Raw genomic sequence first — 21,049 nt, 5'->3', positions numbered from 1 at the left:
ATCGACATTGCAGATCTAAAATGATTAAAAATCTGCAACGACCGTTTCTTGGAAAATATAAGATATTATTACCTATAAATTTGGAAAACTCATTTTTTATCATGAATACACAGGATGAGTATTTTATTTGTTGTAATTATTTGAAAAAAATTATCGTTAGAAAGTTAAATATGGGCAGTTTCCCTGTAACACATCTTTGACTACTAGCTCAAACTGCAACGACCATTTCTCGAAAACAACGAAACAAAATAATTTTTCCATTTGGGAAATTTAATTTTGTAGGAAAATACGGAGGATGAGACTCATTTGCCATCCAGGAATAAATAAAAACTTTATTTTTTGTAAAGTGTATACGTGACAGCTGTTCGGTGGCACTTGATATTTAATTTACTAGCATTAACTTTTCTTTAACAATTTGAACAAAATAAATGTCTCTCATTGTGTGTCTTTCATCACTAATGAATTTTTACTCGAAAAGAAAACATTATATTTTATTGTTGCTAATTTAAAGCTAAAAATAATCAAAATTGGTCAGTTTTGGAACCTTTGGCGCCATCTCTTGGTTCTATGAACTACTAAAAGCTGTCACATGTGTTCTTCTTGTTGTAAATTGCTATACAAAACAGTTTACATAAATTAAAGTTTTTTATTGTTGTTTTCATATGTAATGAATCTTATTATGTGTATTTTTTATTAAAATTAAGTTTGCTAAATGGAAAAATTATTTTGTTTTGTTGTTTTCAAGAAAAGGTCGTTGCAGTTTGGGCTCTTGGAAACTGACCATATTTAATTTTCTAACAATATATTTTTTTTAATAATTACAACAAATAAAATACTCATCCTATGTATTTATAATAAAAAATGACTTTCACAAATTTATAGGTCATAATTCCTTATATTTTTCAAGAAACGGTCGTTGCAGATTTTTAACTATTTTTGATCTGCATTGTCGGTATGTGGGATCCCCTTAATATAATTAATTTTTCAATAATTTCATTTTTACTAATAAATTATTCGTTCAGGACAAAATTAGAATGTTAGTTAATTAGTTAGTTAGGAAGCGTTCAGACCTCCGCATGCAGGTTGCCATGGTAGCGTTCAAGAGTGAGAGAGATAGAATAATTTCCTATCTCTCTCACTCTTGAACGCTACCATGGCAACCTGCATGCATAAGTTTTGCATGCGGAGGTGACTGCGCACGCGCAGGCAACCGAGTTGTGACTGCACCATAAATTTTTTTCTACAAACAGAGGTGCAAATGCACCCTAAAGTGAAAGACATAAAACACATAAAAAGCCTATTGTGGACGTAGCCTAATAGCCACCAAGCGTTTAGTAAGTTGGCAGCATCGTTGCCACCCATTTCTTCCTGTTATAAAAAGTGTTCAACGCCATTTTGCTTTGTGTGCAGTGACAATTTTCAGTGTTGAAAAGTAGCGTCTTATAGATAATTATCGTTTTTGTTTTAATTTTATTTCTCCAAAACGTCGAACTCATACGTAAGTATCAAAATTTTTCATTTTTTCCCACTTAACAATAAAATTAAACAGATATTTAATAAAAAATATCAAATTTTCACCAAGGACATATATATATTCATCGTTCCCCCCATTCATTATAGAAACTCAAGTCTTTAACAGCAATCATACCGGCATCATTTTTCTTTTTTGCGAAAAAAAATTTCTTTTTTATCTTTTACTTCTATTGTGAATATTTTTGAAGTAGTTGCCTTTGAATTACAATTAATCGAGATTTAATGTTTGCAAGTATTTTTTTCTGTATTAATTACACGTTAGTGGTTTTTTTTTCATCCCGTTTCGATAATATTGTACAATTATTACAAGTAGCATACTATTATGTGTGTGCATTCTATAGAATAAAATAATCAGTTTTATATATCTCGGGAAGTAATGTTTTTTTTATCATCGTTTAAAATTTTATTTTCTTGGTTTTTAGAGATAAATTTGCTTTTCTTTTATTAAATTACATTCTTTTTTGTGTAATTCAATTTTACTTCTTTTTACTGTTTTCCAAGCGTATTAATGTAAAATTATATTAAATTATTTATTTTCGTCTTTATTTATTTAACTAGTTTTTTTTATTTTTAAAAACTTTTCTATTGTTAAGTTTTTTTGTTAATAATATTTTGTTTCTCTCGTTACAGAAAATGGTGTCGTCCAACCCACCGGTAAGATAATTATTTTAATTTAATAATGTTCTATAAAGCTCGGATAAGTTTTGTCGTTGTTTGTATAGTGATAGGCTCCGAATTGTTAAATCAATAGCTATGAGGGAAATTAACAGTCACCATAGTTTGCTTAACTCAATATCAGTACACTTGATTTTAGAAAATTATTTTTCCAAAAAAATATTCAAATTTTTTTTTTGTTTCTGAAAAAAATTTCATATTATAACTAACATTAATACACATTAAATAATCAGTATTAATAAATTAATATTAAAATAATTATGAATAATAATTAATGTAAATTTATTGGTAAAACTTGATATTAATTAATATTAAGTAGTTAAAGAGAAGAAATAAAATTTTTGTTCTTTATTGGGTGCTCAATTTTTGTTAACAATTTTGAGCATTTAAAATTAAAAAAAAATTTTTTGACAAAACTAAAATTTAAACTTCTCTCATAATTTTGATAATTTTTCAATGTCGTTTTTTTAATACCCTTTTTTATGCTTTTATATGGGATTAAAATTGCAAATACCAACTATTTTAATATATATTTCATAAGTGAATAATGCAATACTTAACATATTAGACATAAAAAATAGTATTTTTAATCATTTTAATTCATTATTCTCAAAAAATATTATTAAAAATAATTATTTAATTACGTAAAAAAAATTTCGCAAAAAAATTTTATAAGCACGGAGATTGTGGCAACAGCGCATTCACAGGGTGTCTACTGGTCCTTGAAGTCCTGGAAATGTCCTGGAATTTGAAAAAATGCCCTTAAATGTCCTGGATTTTTAATTTTTTACCTTTAATTTTCTATATTTTGCTTTTAAATATTCAATAATTTAAAAATTTTACTCAAATTTAAAAAAATAATTTTTTTGATCCATCAAAAAATAATTTTAATTTGTCGTTTGATTATAGAATCTGGTATTTATAATATTAATTTTAATGATTTTTAACTCTTTTTATAATAAAAAAAATATTTTTGTTCAAGTATAGGTTAATTTAAATTATGTTAATCGTAAAATATGAAATAATATTACACATATAAATGTCCTGGAAAAATAAAAAATCTGTCCTGGAATGTCCTGGAATTTTAAGTCATATTTTCAGTAGAAACCCTGATTTAGTTTTAATGTTATTTCTCAAAATCGGGACAGTCGGTTTACTCAATTATTTTTTTAAATTATTCCAAAAGTATTGAACTTTAAAAGAGTATGATTTTTAAAAAAAGTTTAACTTTTTTATAAAAGTTATTATCAAAATAGTGCACTTCACATGACACTCTCTATAAGAGTCCATATAAAAACATGCAATTTCAACAATTAAATTCTCAAAAACGGGACAGTAGAAAATTCTAAAAAAAATTGTTCTGTAATTCGGACATTCTTAATTTCACAAATTAAAAAAAATTCTTAACATTTTTATTTGATTCACCATCTTTCTTAATCATAAATTTTAATTTAAAATGACTCAAAAAGTTGGAAATATTTTTATAAATAGTCCAACAGTTTTCATTTTTTTAAATAATTTTCGTCTATTTAAAAATATTAATTATTTTACAAACAATTAAAACTTTCGAGTGCAGTTGCTCTTTAGCATTTATCAGAAAGACGCTAAAGTAGCTCGTGACAAAATTATCTTAAAGTTAATATTTCGTTGTGAATTATTATTTTTTGTAAGCTTATTTTTGAAATATTGACTCAGTTTTTACATTTTCTTTTATTAAAAAACTTGAAAGTGTCCGGGGCTACCCCGACAAATTGTTGAAGTTTGGGATTTTAATACTCATTTTTTCCTAAAAGGTTTGATTATTTTACAAATGAATTTATGCTGAAGCTTGAAAGAAGCATTCTGTTTGACATAAAAAAATTTAATTAATATTCCAAAAATATGAACACAAATTATTCACCGAAATGCTTAAGTGTCCGGGGCTACCCGAATCTCCCCTATATCCAGGTCTAAATGACGCTTAAAGCTGATAGGATACTTTTTCGTGTTTTTAAAATAGTTTTTCAATTACAAAGATTTAAGACTGGAAATTATTAAAATCAGTTTAGCTCTCTTTGCATGTACCAAAATTTACACCTTTAGAGTCAATTGCTTTTAGATTAAATTGTAGCTCATAAATTTTGACCTTATATTTTTTAATAATATAGTTCAAAATTGTTGAATGTATTTCATTTGACATTGAGCGAGAGCAAAGTTTCTTGAACAGACACCATATTTGCTGAATCCAATACAAATATGGTCGATTTCAAAGATACATTTTTTAAAATATTGATATTAAAATTCGAGCTTGAATTCGGTTTAGAAAAATAGGAAATTAATTTTTTTAATTAATTTTCTCTTATTCTGCATTTATTTTGTTTTATTTACGAATCATATCGACGAGAATGGTTCATCTGAAATCAAAAATTCAAAAAAAATTCCGTTAGTATATTATATTGTCTACGCTGAACAAAGGACTTATAAACATTTTTTTGGTTTAGAAAAAAATTTCAAAAATTAAAAATGGTTAAATTTACAAAATTTAAAAAAAAATCACTGTATCTGTATGCATGGTTGCCACAGAGCCTGGAAAACCTGGAAAAGGTATGGAATTTAGAAAAGGGTATGAAACACCTGAAAATAGAATGGAATTTAAAAAATTTCTGGAATTTCGCCTGTTTTTAAAGATTTTTAACAAAATTTTAATTTAAAATTATTATTCAATGATTTTCATAGGGTAAGTGTGGGTATTTCTGCGAATTTTTAGTGTAGGTTAACTTTGCGAAGCTCGTCTAAGTTTACGAAAAAATAAAATGCAGTTTTTTCAATTACAAATTAAAGTTCAATTATTATATTTTCCAAATCATTAAACTCAATCAAATTTCGTTACTTATTTGTATTTAAAAAAGTAAATTAAAAACTAATTGACAACACATGTATTATTGTTGACTCGCGATTAATATTGTGTGACATTTATCAAGGAAACACCAATTATTGTGCGAGCATTATTGCAGAAAATCAGGTGTCGCATAGCGCGCTGGTTGTCAAAAAAGAGGTTATGTTTAGTATGCGTTGCGCAGTAAACGTATTTAAAAATCGCAATAATACTAACATGCAGTAAAAATTCTGCTACTAATATAGTTTTAAGTATTATTAATTGAAAATCAATAATATATGGGTAAATTAATATATTTTTCAAATAATAAAGTGTACTTCTTTGATTAGTAACACTGAAACGTGTATACTATAGTGAATATTGGAAATATCAATGGTTTTTAATATGTATTCATGACTGCCATATTTGATAATTTCACAGAATTCTGTCATAATATATTTCAAATTTAAATAAATAAATAAATAATTGTCGGAATGTACATTTTTATGAGCTATTCTATCAAGTAAGATTCAAAATAATTTTTGTAATTATTTTGAAAAAATTAGGCGTGTATTTCAAAATGAAAATAATAATTTTTTAAAAATCGCAATAATTGTGTCACTCGCAGGAATACCCACACTTACCCTAAATAATAACATTTTTTACAGGGATTTATTTTCATAAATTCATAACAAAACTCATCGTAGACTTTTCAATTTTTAAAAATTTTTAATACAATTTTAATGGAATTCCTCAAAAAATGTAATTATTCTTAAAAATTTTATTAAAATTCATCAAAGAAATTCAATTATTAAAAAAAAAAATTTGCTACAATTTATTTAGTACAATTTAAGTATTATTTTCAATACATTTTTAATTAAATTTCTTCAACGAATAAAATTATTTTCATAAATAATGAAATTCTTTGTAAAAATAAAATTTTTTTCAAAATAATTTTCATAAAATTCTACGTAGAAATTTAATTAATTTCAAAAATTTGTCAAAATTTAATTATTTTCAATGTCTACTATTTCAATAAAATTTCACAAAAGAATTCAATCATTTAAAAAGATATTTTAATAAAATTCGTCTCAGGAATTCAATTATTTTCAAAAGTATTCTAATTCTTCGCAGAAATCCAATTATGTTTCAAAAATTTACAAAAATTCTCGTCAAAATTTCAATCATCTATATAAAAAATAAAATTGAGGCCTTGGATCCAATAACTCGCCCGACGCTCGGAGGAACGCGCTAATGCCAGTCGGGTAGCAGTGAGTGGCCCAGAGGCGCTCACTGCTCACTGACTGGCAGTTACGCGTTCCTCCGAGCGTCGGGCGAGTTATTGGATCCAAGGCCTCAATTTCTCTCCGAAATTAAATTATTTTCAAAAATTATAATAAAATTCTTTGCAGAATTTCAATTATTTTTAATACACTTTTTATCAAATTTCTCAACAAATGAAATTATTCTTAAAAATTTTATTTAAATTCGTCAAGAGAATTAAATTATTTAAAAATTTTTTTGATAAAATTCTTTATATGAAAATCAAATTTTAAGAAACATTTAATTTAATAATAGTAGAGTACATTGTTCAACTAGTGGTAAAATCATTCTTTCACCACGAGTTGTACATAACGTTTTTCCTAACGCCTTGCGAGGAAATGCATGTTAGATATTTTTCAGGGTGGCCGCTGGACTGGGAAACCGGGAAATGATAGGGAATTTTTTTGGACCGGGAAAAACCGGGAAATGACAGTGAATTTTGATCTTGACCGGGATTTTGGAATTTTTTTTTTAAAAACACATTATTTTGTGAAAAAAAATAGAAATATTTATTTTAGGACTTATTAATTATATTTCATTAAAAAAGATTGAATAATCTTCTATAAAATCTATTTATTTTGTCAGGGAATTTTATGAAAAGTACTATAAAAATATTCAATTTCTAGAATTTATAAGAAAATTATGAATTTTGTTGTCCAACGTAACAGACTTAGAAATTAATTTTTAAGTTATAAATAAAATTAATAAAAATAAATAAAATTTCTTTTCTTATAAAATAAACAGGGTGGCCGCTGGACCGGGAAACCGGGAAAACCGGGAAATGACAGTGAATTTTTTTGGACAGGGAAAAACCGGGAAATGACAGTGAATTTTGATCTTGACCGGGATTTTGGAATTTTTTTTTTAAAAACACACATTACTTTGTGAGAAAAAATAGAAATATTTATTTTAAGACTTAGGTATTAACTATATTTCATTAAAAAAGATTGAATGATCTTCTATAAAATCTATTTATATTTTGTCAAAGAATTTTATAAAAAGTACTATAAAAATATTCAATTTCTAGAATTTATAAGAAAATTATGAATTTTGTTGTCCAACGTAACAGACTTAAAAAAAGAAAATATTAAATTTAATTTTAAATTCTTTCTATTTCTAACAATAATTAAACAAAATATAATTTTAATTAAATTTGTCAAAAAAATTTCAAAGAGAAAAAATTTCACATCCTATAAAATAATGAAAAATAAATCAATTTAAAAATTTTTTGCAATTAATATTATAACCAAACAAATAAGAATTATTAAAAATTTGAACTAATTAGAACAAAAGTGATACGAAATTTATAAAAATGAATTTTTGAATAACAAATAAAGTAAATAAAAATAAATAAAATTTCTTTTCTTAGAAAATAAATTTTAAAAAACCGTATTTTTCATTAATATCAATTAGTTTTTTTACAATTATTCATAAGCAAATTTTTCGATTTTTTTGAATGTTAAATTAATATCATACTAATATTATTATAGATTGAATTTTAAAAAATTTCAAATTGAAGTTTTAGAAAAGTTGAATTTTAAAAGATTTTAATTAAAAATTCTGAATAATTTAGTCTTTAAAAATATTTTTATTCACATTTTCTCAAATTAGTTATGTTTTTAAATATGTAATATTTAATTGAAAAATTTTCAAATTAATCAAAATTTCATGAAATTGTCTTGTAAACAAGTGGATTTTAGAAATATTTTAGTTATTTCTAGAATATAATTGAATTGAAATTTTGAAAATAATTTTTAATAAGTTGCAGTAGCAATTCTTAAAAATTATTCAAATTTAAAGGATTTGAAATTTGAATTTTTTTTTTGAAATTTGAATACCTTCTATATGGAAAAATAATGGATAATAATTAAATATTTATTTCAAAAAATCTATTTAAGTTCAAAATTATTTTTAGAGTAAACTTAAATATTTTTAGGGTTTGGGAAAAAGTCAAAGTTTTGTCTAAAAATCAGGAAATTCTTTCAATCTTTCATGGAATAATTTATTTTCAGAGTTATTATTTATGATCGGGAAAAATAATTTATGACCGGGAATGGACCGGGAAATGACCGTGAATTTTTTTTTACAAAAAAAGTGGCCACCCTGAATAAATTTTGAAAAAACCGTATTTTGCATTAATATCAATTAGTTTTTTTTTACAATTATTGATAAGCAAATTTTTCTATATTTTAGAATGTTAAATTAATATTATTATAGATTGAATTTTAAAAAGTTTCAAATTGAAGTTTTAGAAAAGTTGTATTTTAAAAGATTTTAATTAAAAATTCTGAATAAGTTAGTTTTTTGAAATATTTTTATTCACATTTTTTCAAATTAGTTATGTTTTTCAATATGTAATATTTAATTGAAAAATTTCAAATTATTCAAAATTTCATGAAATTGTCTTGTAAACAAGTGGATTTTAGAAATATTTTAGTTAAAATTTCTAGAAAATAATTGAATTGAAATTTTGAAAATAATTTTTAATAAGTTACAGTAAGTAGCAATTCTTAAAAATTATTCAAATTTAAAGGATTTGAAATTTGAATACCTATATGGAAAAATAATGGATAATAATTAAATATTTGTTTCAAAAAATCTATTTAAGTTCAAAATTATTTTTAGTATTAAAGATATTCAAAAAAATGTATTATAAACATATTTTGGAGTTTCAATTATTTTTAGAGTAAACTAAAATATTTTTAGGGTTTGGGAAAAGTCAAAGTTTCGTCTAAAAATCAGAAAATTCTTTCAATCTTTCATGGAATAATTTATTTTTAGAGTTGTTTTTTATGACCGGAAAAATAATTTATGACCGGGAAATGACCGTGAATTTTTTTTATGAAAAATGTGGCCACCCTGTTTTTATAATTGTAACTAACAATTTCATTTTTAATAACATTTTATATTTTCATAAGATTTATAATTAAAAAATACAGTGGTCGATAAATGTATTTTCAAAATTTGTACAAATAAGTTAGTTATTTAGTTAGTTTAGTTCGTTAGTTCAGTTAATTTAGTTAGTTAGTAAATTAGTAAGTTTATTGAGTTACTTAGTTCGGTAGTTTCTTTAGTTTGTTAGTTTAATTAGTTTAGTTAGTCAGTCAGTTAGTTAGTTAATTTAGTTACTTAGTTCGTTAGTTTCTTTAGTTAGTTAAATTAGTTTAGCTACTTAGTAAGTTAATTTAGTTAGTTCGTTAGTTTCTTTAGCTAAATAGTTTAGTTAATTTTGTTACTTAGTAAGTTAGTTAGTTAATTCAGTTACTTAGTTCGTTAGTTTCTTTAGTCAGTCAGTCTAGTTAGTTAGTAAAATTTTATTCCGTCAAAAAAAATATCAACATGGATTATTTTAATCTTTTAAAATAAAAATAGCAATAATACATAAGTAAATACTACAAATTCTCCAGAAATTTACTTTCGCCACGGTTTTTCAAACAGTCGTGAAAAGTATCACTTCGCCACGGTTTGTGACCCTTGAAAGTTGCAGTTTCAAAGCGGGTGTTAGGGAAAATATTTTTTTATATAGTTAAATATTTGAATTCTTGTAGAATTTTCTAATAAATATCGATTTAAAAATCAATTTCAGTTAAAATTTTAGATTATAATTGAATATTGAAAGCATTATAGCGTGGATTTTTAGAAATAATTGAATTTTCAAAAGGTTTCAAATTAAAATCTCTGAAAATTTCAACTTTTTATACTTTTAATTAAGAATTCTGTAGAATTAATTTTTTTCAAAAAGTTTAATGGAATTTATTTTAATTATTTAAAGTTTTTAATTTCTAATACATTTAATTGAGGACTGTCAGAATAATCAAAATTTCATAAAATTAAATTGTAAAAAAAAAATTTGAAAATTCTCAAAGAACTTTTTCAAAAATTATTTTAAACAAATTGACTTAAAAAAGAATTTTAGTTGAAAATTTTATAAATTAATAATCGTAATGATGGAAATAATTTTGAAAAAGTTACAGTAACAAAGTAGCAAGTTTTAATTATTATAAAACATGAAGAAAGCGATCACTTTGAGTCGAAGACTCGGAGTGATCGATATCTTCATGTTTTTTAATAATATTCTTATAAGTTATTGAGTTTTAAATTTTTGAAAATTTTAATTTCTATGTATATGAAAAAATAATAATGATTAAATATTTATTTAAAAATGAAGTAATTGATATTTTCGAATAATTTTCGTATTAAAAACCTGGAAAAATTCCGTTTTTTAACCTGGAAAACCCAGGGAATTCTGAAATGAGCAAAAGCGTGGTAACCCTGATATGTTACAAGGTACTTTCGGTTACCAGTCTAATAAAAAAAATTTATTTTTCTTGATTTTAGAGGAAGACAAAAATCTTCGTTGGACGACTACCAGAAAACTGCCGGAATGACGAACTTCGTCAACTTTTCACTCGATTTGGAGACGTAACCGAGTGCGATGTAATGAACCGTTATGGTTTTGTACATATGGCTCGCGAGGAAGATGCGGCAGCTGCAATCAAAGCACTACACAACACAAACTTCAAAGGTGCCACGATCAATGTTGAGCAGTCCACGGGTAAATCAAGAGGCGGTGGTGGCGGCGGTGGCGGAAGACGAGACGATCGCCGTGGCGGTCCAATGAGAGGAGGCCGAGGAGGTCGTGATGGAGGACGAGATAGTCGGCCCGGTCCGTATAACGACAGGAGAGGTTTGTTGAGTACCGCGACTTTTGTTATTGTGGTCAAATTCTTCGAAATTTCTCATCATTTCAAAAATTAATTGGTGCGAAGCAAAAAAAAAAAGAGCGAAATAATATGCGCCATTTCTTTTGATTTGACTATAAATTTTCAAATTTGATTAAAATTCACGTTTTCGTTTTTTTTGAGGAATCGGTGTTTCTTTCAGTCGGGTCAATGTTGGTTTCGTTTTTTATTCTCTAAAGTTGCGTTTATGTTTTGAATCGTGCTCAGGCATTAATTGTTGGCGTTACAGTGAAATTGAGGATTGTTGTCTTTCTGATGCAGGAGGTGGAGGCGGCGGTGGTTATCAGGACTATAATCGTGGTGGAGGGGATTTCAGTGGTCGCAATGATTTTAATCAAGGTTATGGAGATCGTGGGGGTTATGGTCAGAATGTTGGTGGGGGACAGCCAATGGGGGGTTACACATCGGCTGCACCAATGGGCGGCGGTTATGGGCCATCTGGTGGCGCTGTTGGCGCTTACGGTCCACAAGGAACTGCAGACTATGGACGACAAGACTACGGAAGGGCAGACTTTGGTCAAAGGAATGACTACGGCAATCACGGAGGTTGGTTATGAATTGTAACTCGTTTTGCTCGCTCTTCAAAAACAACATTCCCAACATTTTTCCTAATGTTAAATTTCTAATGAACGTGTTTCCTAATAATTACTTTTTCCTAATTCAATTTTCCTAATGACTTTTTTCCAACTCAATTTTCCGAATTATTTATTCCTAAAGCTTATTTTTTCGAATGTAATGAATTTACTCTATTGCCACATATAAATTGCATCATTTCCTTATTCAACGACAAATGATTTGTGTTTTAGGTAAGTTCTGATATATGGCATAAGATAGTTATTGAATAAAAATGTTTTTAAAAAAGTGCAGAGGGTGAATAGAGAAAGCTTTTCTATTAGATTTGAATTGTTGCACAATGTTTGAACTTGGGTGATTTTTCTTGATCCTTTTATTTTATTGTCCTAAAAATTGTTTCAGGCATGTGCGACTATTCGGTAGTCGGTGGTGGAATGGGTAGTGATTTCAATAGAGGCCAACCTGGTCCAGTAGAGTATGGACGCGTTGACAATTTTGGAGGTGGCCGCCCAGTAGATTATGCGCCTAGAAACGATTACGATCGCAGTGGAGCAGGACCAATGAGAAACGGAAGTGGCGCAGTCGCTGCTAGTGGTTACGGCACTGGCTACGGCGACGTTGGTTACGATTCGAATTTCCAGTAAGTTTTTTTTTCTCATTTTTCTTATTCTACTTTTTACTTGCCGGAAGTAATGAATCAGAATGAATATTATGACTTAAAAAATCGCGTGCCAACCCGTTCGTCCTTTAGATATTACTTTGAAATTTTAACCAAATATTCTTCAAATGAAGTACTATTATCGTAAAACTTATTAAATGCACTGGCTCTAACCAAAGAGTCTAAAAAAATTCATTAAAACATGCCTATTTCCACCTAATTAACTATATCATTTACTAAATAGGCTATTAAAAATATAAAATAAAATCCTACTATACTCTGGATTGAATGACGCTTAAATTCATTTTTTAAATTGTTTTTTAATCAAAAAGATTAAAGACTACAAATTATTAAAATTAGTTCAGTTCTCTTTGCATTTACCAGAATTTACAGCTTTAGAGTCAATCGATTTTCGAATAAATTGCAGCTCATAAATTTTGACCTTATATTTTTTAATAATATAGTTCAAAATTGTTGAATGTTTTTCATTTGACATTGAGCGAGAGCAAAGTTTCTTGAACAGACACCATATTTGCTGAATCCAATACAAATATGGTCGATTTCAAAGATACATTTTTAAATAGATAAAAAGAATTTAAAATATTTTTTTCAAATTGGCGACTAATTTTTATAGATTTTTTAGATTGTAATTTAATTTAATATAATATATAAAAGTTAAATATTAATGAATTTAAGATAAAAGTTTAATATTAATTAAGTTAATATAGAAATTTTAATCACAATTCATTGAAATAAAATTTAAAAATCTTTTTGGAAATTGTACATTTAAAATAGAATTATAAATAAATTGTTTAAAGGCAAATGAGTGGAGGTCCGAGTTACAACACTGGCCCAAGTTATAACACTGGACCTGGACCACAAGCAGATATGTTCAGCAGAAGAGCTGGAGGAGCCGTCCAAGGTGGTGGTTATCAAGTTAGTGGAGGGTAAGATTCAAAAATCATTTTCCTTTTCTTTTGAACTAGTAAAACGATTAGTAATTAAAAATAAAACTTATTTGTGATGTCTCACTTACAAGTAAACTTACTCAAGTGTTACTGTGCTAGTGACCGATTTTGCTTTTTGTGTTGCAAAAGTACATTTGCTTTGCAAGCTAAAGGATAAATTTATTTAAAATTAAAATTCAATTTATAATTTTTCAATTAAAGAAGAGAGTCTTCCTTAGAAGAAAAGTCAAGAAAAATAAACTGTAAAGAATCAGAGATAATATTAAAAAAGAAGTTATTAAAATTCCTTTTTTAATAGAGTAGATTTATTGCTCGGAGGGAAAAATTAAAGAAAATTGTTTTTCTACTCCTAAATGTTGAAAGATTTCTTTTTTCCCTAATTAGATACGGCGAAGCTTACGACAGGCCTGATCCCTATGGACCTCCACGTGGAAATGGCCGGTAAGTAAATGTATAATACAAAAAACATTTGTTCTGTTTGAAAAATGGCGCTCGACGCAAAAAAGTAATATATTTATACATATATCGTATCCGATAAAATGTAAAATGAAGAAAAATTCTGTGCTGCGTAATTCACATGCGATACTTCTCATCTCAATCTCCGAACGCGAGAAGCATAAAATCAATCTGAATGCGCCAAACCTGTAAAAAAAAGTATAAGGTGTAACATCTTGAAAAAAAAAGAAGTACGATTTAGCTTGAAACCGTTTTTTATTCTTAAAAATTAAAACATGAATACATACTTTCCAACTAAATTTAAATCATATTCTTAATTTTCTTAAAATTTATATTTTTAGAAATTAGAGAAATTATTTTTCATTCTTAGTCTTTATTTTTAATTTTTTTTTCATTTATAAATATATAAATATTATATATAAATAAATAAATGACGGTTTCAAGCTCAATTTCGTTTAAATAATCGTCAGCGAACCGCGTTCTAATTTTTCAAATTGATTCATAAATTTTTGCGTGATTTTAAATTAGCGTAAAAGAATTAACAAGAGATTTACTATAAGCGAACCCATTTTTTGTTTTTTTTCAAAAGAAGAAAAAAAAGAATATTTTTGGCGAAATTGAAGTCGATTTTCTTTTTCAATACTGCGAAAATTCAACGAAAAGCGAAGTATTTGTAGAGATTAATAATCGTGAATTGGTTTAGGTTACAAATAATGAGAAACAAAAGAAATTGCGATAAGAAAAAATTTGCGATACATGAGCGATTAATTATTCGATTTTAATAGCGTATTTAAAATTTTTTTTGTTATTAATATCAACAGTCGCCGATTGGCGATAATTCATCAAAAGTTTGGGAAATTTTTTTTCTCTAAAAGAAACTATTTTCTTTTATAAATTCGAAATATCGATATTTTATTTGTCAGAAATTTAAGTCTCTGAAAATTATTGAATTAATTTTTTGCTTGAGATAATTTTTTTTTACCTCGTTAATCACTTTATCACACTCTTCATCTGTTTCACATACTTGAAAAATTATGAGAACACTCATCCAGCGATGAAGACATTAACTCTAAAAAATCTATGCAATCCTCACATTTCATAATTTTTTTACTAGTAGAAAGTAATTTTTGTGATGTGTCTATTTTTATTAGACTCAATCTTTTAAATTTTTTTTACTATTCATATTCATTAATTAATTAATATTGATTGATGTAGAAATTAACTCTAAAAAATCCATACAGTCATCACATTTCATAATCTTTCTACTAAAATGAAGCATTTTGGAAATTTTTCTATTTTTCTTAGACTCACTTATTCAAATTTTTTAATTTTACTATTCATATTCATTGATTAATTAATATTAATTAATGTAGAAATTATCTCTAAAAATTCCATACAATCTTCGCGTTTCATAATCTTTCCTACTAGAAGGAAGCATTTTCTGTAATTTGTCTAATTTTCTTAGACTCACTCATTCAAACTTTTCTAATAACTTTGAAACAATAATAATGAAATCATTTTATTTTATACCATTTTATTATAAATATAATTAAAATTTATTCATCATTAAACATTACTAATTTCATATCTAATAACTTTAAAACAATAATAATGAAACCATTTTATTATATAACATTTTATTGTAATTATAATTAAAATTTATTCATCATCAAACATTACTAATTTCATATCTAATAACTTTGAAATAATAATAATGAAACCATTTTATTTTATAACATTTTATTATAATTATAAATAAAATTTATTTATCATCAAACATTACTAATTTCATATCTAATAACTTTGAAACAATAATAATGAAACCATTTTATTTTATACCATTTTATTATAATCATAAATAAAAATTTATTCATCATCAAACATTACTAATTTCATATCTAATAACTTTGAAACAATAATAATGAAACCATTTTATTATAATTTCATTTTCAACATCATTAAATATAACTAATTGTTTTTAAAGATGTTTACATCTTTATAAATTGATGGCTGGTTGCCTCTTGGTAACAGACTTATCCTTATTAAGTTGATTGCCTTTTAATAATTAACTGATTCATAATTTGAATTCGGTCAAACACTAGATTCATTTCTTTTCCTTTCACAAAGTGTACGGATGCACATTGATGATGGTAAAAAGCATCTCCTGTCGAAATCACTTGACCACAGATCGCTGAATCTATTAAGGGGACCCGCAACTGAATTTGACTGTATTAAAACAAAACATAATTTAAAACACTGTAACATTTGATATAATTAAAAATTCATAAAACCCATGCCCTTAAATGTAAAAGAGAGTGTAAGAAACACAATGAAACAAGAACCATAAAAAATATTGAAATTTGTGGAAGAAGAAGAAGCAAATTTCAGTAAATTAACATTTTTACTAATTTTAATTTACTAAAAATTGCTTCCTCTTCCACAAATTTCAATATTTTTTATGGTTCTTGTTTCATTGTGTTTCTTACACTCTCTTTTACATTTAAGGGCATGGGTTTTATGAATTTTTAATTATATCAAATGTTACAGTGTTTTAAATTATGTTTTGTTTTGATACAGTCAAATTCAGGTGCGGGTCCCCTTAAATAAAGTGTTATGTCCGAAGATATAACATAGTTTAAAATAGTTAATAATAAATTATTAACTTGTTATTTGAACCTAGACTTGTATACTTGTTTTAATTTAATTAAATATTAAAATTTAATTAATAAACTGTTTTAAGCCTGAACCTTTACGTATAATAGCTTGGGAATACTTTCTATTATTTTCTTATTTCTTTAGTTCAATTGAAAATAAGGAATATTGAATTTAAAAAGTAATGAGATCTTTCTTGAACAAATGCTTAGTTCAATACTTAATCTCGGATTCAAAGGTTTAAATAATTTAGAAATCAAGAATGTTTTTTAACAACAGGAAGAGTTGGAATAAATTTATACAAAGATTAACGAAGTATAAATTTTTCCGGAAATGGGAAAGTGTGACAAGATTGTAGAAAGAATAGTTTAAAGTAAAAGACAGTAATTTAGTTTGTACTCAGTTTTTATAAAATTTATTTATTATAGATGATTTTCAGTTGAAATTGAAGTTGAATTTGGAACTGGAACGAAGTTGAGGTTAGAATCGTTATAACTTTAAAATTTAGAATTTAGAACTTAAAAACTTGGATAAGTTTGAATTTAAAAATTTGAGAGTTGAATTTGAGACTTGAAATTATAAGTTGATCGAAGATTTTGAAGTGACTGTTTTTGAATTGAAGAAATTTAGAAAAAGGACTGATAACTGATTTTTGCCTATGAAACACGCATATTTATGTGTCAATTCCCACTACTGATTTTCTTAAGGGAGGAAAATTCGGAGATGGAAATGTTGTAGAAAGGGAAAAAGAGGTTAGATATTTTAGGATTGGTTTAAGAAAAGAAAATGGAGAGAAAATGGGCCTAATTGGTGAATTTTGGGTCCGTCCCATTTATAGGGGTTTAACGTGCAGGAGGATCCTCGAAAAAGGAGCTGAGTCTTGACCTTCCTCAACTTCATCTCCTCTTCCAACTCCAAGTTTCTAGAATTTACAGATATGGCTATTTTTCTTAATTTTAACATTTTCTCTAATTTTTACATATTTCATATATTCAAACGGGGCCTTAAGTGTTTTTCGGCTGTCGGGGACCGTTCCTTTATAGTAATCTTGTTTAGGGTACTTATCGCTTTTAGACTAAAGTGTTGATTTTTAGGATTTTATAAATTTATGATGTTATAAAATTTATGATAATTTTTATTTAATAAGATTTGAAAACGGCAATATTGATTTTAGGGCTTAAAATTCTAAGTTTAAGAAAAATTTTATCACTCATTAATTTATCTAATCCCATGAATTTCGCTTCTACAAGTGTATATATAAAAAAAAGAAAAATGAAATGAAAAGAGAAGAGAAAGAGAGAAAATAAAATATGTACAAAACTGAAAACATTGGTTCCAATTCACAGGACGTTACACCCTTATCGTAAAATGGTTAGTTGAGGATGCAAGACGAAAATAATCATAACCCTGAGCACAATGACAATATTAGTTTTTCTAAAGTTATATAATCGAACAATTAAGGGTTAGGCTTGTTGCTGGACGCCTCTATCTGTAGGGTGATATGTCGATGGTCTAGAGTTTAATTGATATTTATTTGATACTTTTATTGTGGTTGGATGCCTCCTCAATAATTGTAGTATGTACTGCTGGAAGTTGGTGTAATTTTGATTGTCGTTTCTAATTTGGCGAAGCTTCTCTAATAACTTTGAAACAATAATAATGAAACCATTTTACTTTATACCATTTTATTATAATTGAAATTTAATCATCATCATACATTACTAATTTCTTCTCTAATAACTTTGAAACAATAATAATGAAACCATTTTACATTATACCATTTTATTAGGTATAATTAAAATTTAATCATCACCATACTAACTCGATTTATATAATCAATCATTGATTCATTATCTAGTTGGTTATTTTAACTCTTCACCTACAACTAATCACCACCGTTATCAAACTGTTGCCTCTTGGTAACAGAGATTTTTTATTATTGCTAAAAAATAGTTTAAATCAGACGGTCGTTTCTAATAATTGCCTGTAATTTATCTCCTGAAAGATAGTTTAGAACATGTTCTGTGATTTTTGTCGACCACATGAACATTGGATTTCCTCTTCATTTGTAATTTTGAATCAGCTCTTTGGCGTTCCTTCACCACTTTTCATATCTAAATTTTATCAAAAGCATAAAATTAATTTAAATAAATTTATTGAAGCAAGAGAAAATTAATCTAAACTTTAAGAATATAAATTATTCCAGTTCCCAAACTTTTGGCGAAGATCATTTTTAAAAAATTAGGAATAAAAATGTCCGAAAATTCAAAGTGTTGTAATGAAAAATAAATTAATAATACTGTGATAAATTTATTTGTAAATGATAATTAGGATTATTTGATTAAAATAAAAGAAAAATTGAGAAAAGAATGGTGTTACATCTTATACTTTGTATGATTTTTCTTCGCAGAGCATACGTATTAAATAAAAGCAAAGGACGATTAATAAAAAGAATTTTTTGATTTTGTGACCTTTTAGCTTCCCAGGTCCGGCAGACGGGATGCCTCCGAGGTACTAAAAAGTATTAAGTACCAAAACTTAGAAAAGCGAACACTCAAATGAAAAAAAAGTGCGCCGATTTCTGTACACACAAAATCACAACCGCAACTGATTATTTGACAAGAAAAATCATTTGAATAGACACTAATTTATATGTCTTTTTTAAAAAAAATGTTAAGAAGTAAATTCTTAAGGTTTCTCTTTTTTTTTAATTCAAGTTGCATTTGAATATTATTAGTTTCATTATGCAGCAATTTAATAGTAAAAACAATTTTTTTCATAATTGTACAATTCATAAAGAATTATAATTTTTACAATTTGCAATATTCCACTCTTAGAATTCATACGTCTCCCCTCCCTTTTTTTTCTTTTTTGTTTGGGAAAATCAGAGTCTAGAACTGTACGTTTTATGTGTAGAAAAAAAAGTATATTATTCTATTTCTGGAAATGTTTATGTACCTTCAGATTAAATAAATTTATCAACATAGGAATCAAAAACAAAAAAAACCTTTTATTCCTAATTTCCCCTCACACAATTCATGATTAGTGGATTTTTTCTCATTATTTTTGTTTTTACATTTTGGAAATTAAGGAGAAATATAATTTTTTGTCGAATCTGTAGAGAAACTAAATTGAGAAATGAGAATTTTTGAGGTTAGGTTCGTTTTCGAGGTACATATTTTTATTGTGAAAGTATTTTCTTTCACAAAGAAACGTTTTTAAAATGAATGAGAAAAATCTTCAGCGTTGCTGCGAAATCGTTTGCAAAATATTCAATGCAGATTAAACAACTGGCGAGACACGTGTTCAACGTTAATTGGAGAGCGATTTCACCTAAACCGGATAGCGTGCCGCCAATTTGCGTTTGCGATCGAAGCCGATGAGCTTTCAATTGACGAAGAAGGTATGTTAACAAAAAAAACAACGGCGTGCGCTCTTTATTCTTATTTTTCCAAAAAAAAAAGGGATTTCCATTTGCTGTGTGTGTGTCGATGCGATTGTTATATTTACACTTGTCAGTTTCATTATTTTTAACCTCAAAATAAAATCGAGCGAAATTATCAACGATAAAATGATTACTCGATGCGGGTAGGACGAATTAAAAAAAAATTCGGATGAAATATCCTTAGTTTTCTATTTTACTTTCCAATATTATTAAAATTAATTTTTTCTCATTTATTTGTAATTTTATTTTTTTCATCAAAATTTTTCCTATCCGTGTCTTAAAATTCCAAGAATGCGTAAAAATGTCGAAAAAATCATTTTCATTTTTCATTAAAATTCATTTTCACTTTTTTTTCTCTTGAAAATAATTTGTTTTCTCTCTCTTTATACCTTTCTTTTTTCTCTTTCTTTCAACGAAAAAGCAATAAACAAACATTCTAGCGTTTTTTGGGAATAAACAAAACTTTCCGTTAATATAAGAGAAAACTTTTGCGACCACGTTTTTATGATGCAGATGCGATTTCAATATACAGTGTTTTTATGCACAAATTATTACCTTTTATTAATTCATCATTCATGTTGCGAAAGAAAAATATATTTATCGATAGAAATAAATTTTTAACGAAACAAAGAACAGCCTGTTGATAAATATTTTTATTCTATCGGAAAAAACATTTTCATTAAACAAAAAAAAAAAAAAAAAATACACTACTCAATTGACACAGTGCGCTTGAAGTATATTATAAAATTATTTTATTTCTATAAATAAAAAGAAGATAGTGATGTGAATAAATAAAATAAAATTCAAGTGTACAGCTTTGCGCACAAAATATATATTTTTGATAGTTATAAAAGAAAACTAATTATTTCGAAAAATAAAAATGTTTAATGGAATATTTTTGATATAGATTGCCAATGGGATGAAGATAAACTTGAAAATTCCTGAGATGAACTCACTTTGGATGAAGATGAGAAGATATTCTCTATAGTGTAACATTTCACTGTTTTGTATATTTATATAAAAAAAAATTAATAGTGAAAGCTAATTGCACGCTAAATAAATATATATAATTTTTGTAAATTATTTGTAAGAAAGAGAATTTTAATTAAATGAAGAAAAAAATTTAATACTTGCCTTGTTTTATTTTTTATGGTTAAAATCTATTTTTAC

At 26.2% G+C, this 21,049-nt stretch overlaps 1 protein-coding gene across 3 annotated transcripts; it reads left to right on the top strand.

Annotated features, from left to right (window-relative positions):
- The first annotated feature begins 1,344 nt into the window (after window positions 1–1,344).
- On the top strand, window positions 1,345–21,006 carry LOC122505900 (pro-resilin-like). Of its 3 annotated transcripts, none has more exons than XM_043617777.1 (8): window positions 1,345–1,498; window positions 2,164–2,187; window positions 10,724–11,072; window positions 11,389–11,673; window positions 12,103–12,340; window positions 13,177–13,305; window positions 13,711–13,767; window positions 20,787–21,006. In XM_043617777.1, the coding sequence occupies exons 2-8, from the start codon at window positions 2,167–2,169 to the stop codon at window positions 20,800–20,802; spliced, it is 1,095 nt and encodes a 364-aa protein (XP_043473712.1). In that variant the 5' UTR covers window positions 1,345–1,498; window positions 2,164–2,166; the 3' UTR covers window positions 20,803–21,006. The 3 variants fall into 3 exon arrangements, with proteins under 3 accessions (XP_043473712.1, XP_043473711.1, XP_043473710.1); XM_043617776.1 differs by lacking the exon at window positions 20,787–21,006 and adding an exon at window positions 18,913–19,259 and having other exon boundaries at window positions 1,346–1,498; window positions 10,724–11,051; XM_043617775.1 differs by lacking the exon at window positions 20,787–21,006 and adding an exon at window positions 18,913–19,259 and having other exon boundaries at window positions 1,346–1,498.
- The last annotated feature ends 43 nt before the right edge of the window (window positions 21,007–21,049 follow it).

This window comes from Leptopilina heterotoma, unplaced genomic scaffold, assembly GCF_015476425.1.
Source record: "Leptopilina heterotoma isolate Lh14 unplaced genomic scaffold, ASM1547642v1 Lhet_38, whole genome shotgun sequence".
Classification (NCBI taxonomy): domain Eukaryota; kingdom Metazoa; phylum Arthropoda; class Insecta; order Hymenoptera; family Figitidae; genus Leptopilina; species Leptopilina heterotoma.
The sequence above is the reverse complement of the archived record's forward strand: the minus strand, read 5'-3'. Positions and strand labels throughout refer to the sequence as shown.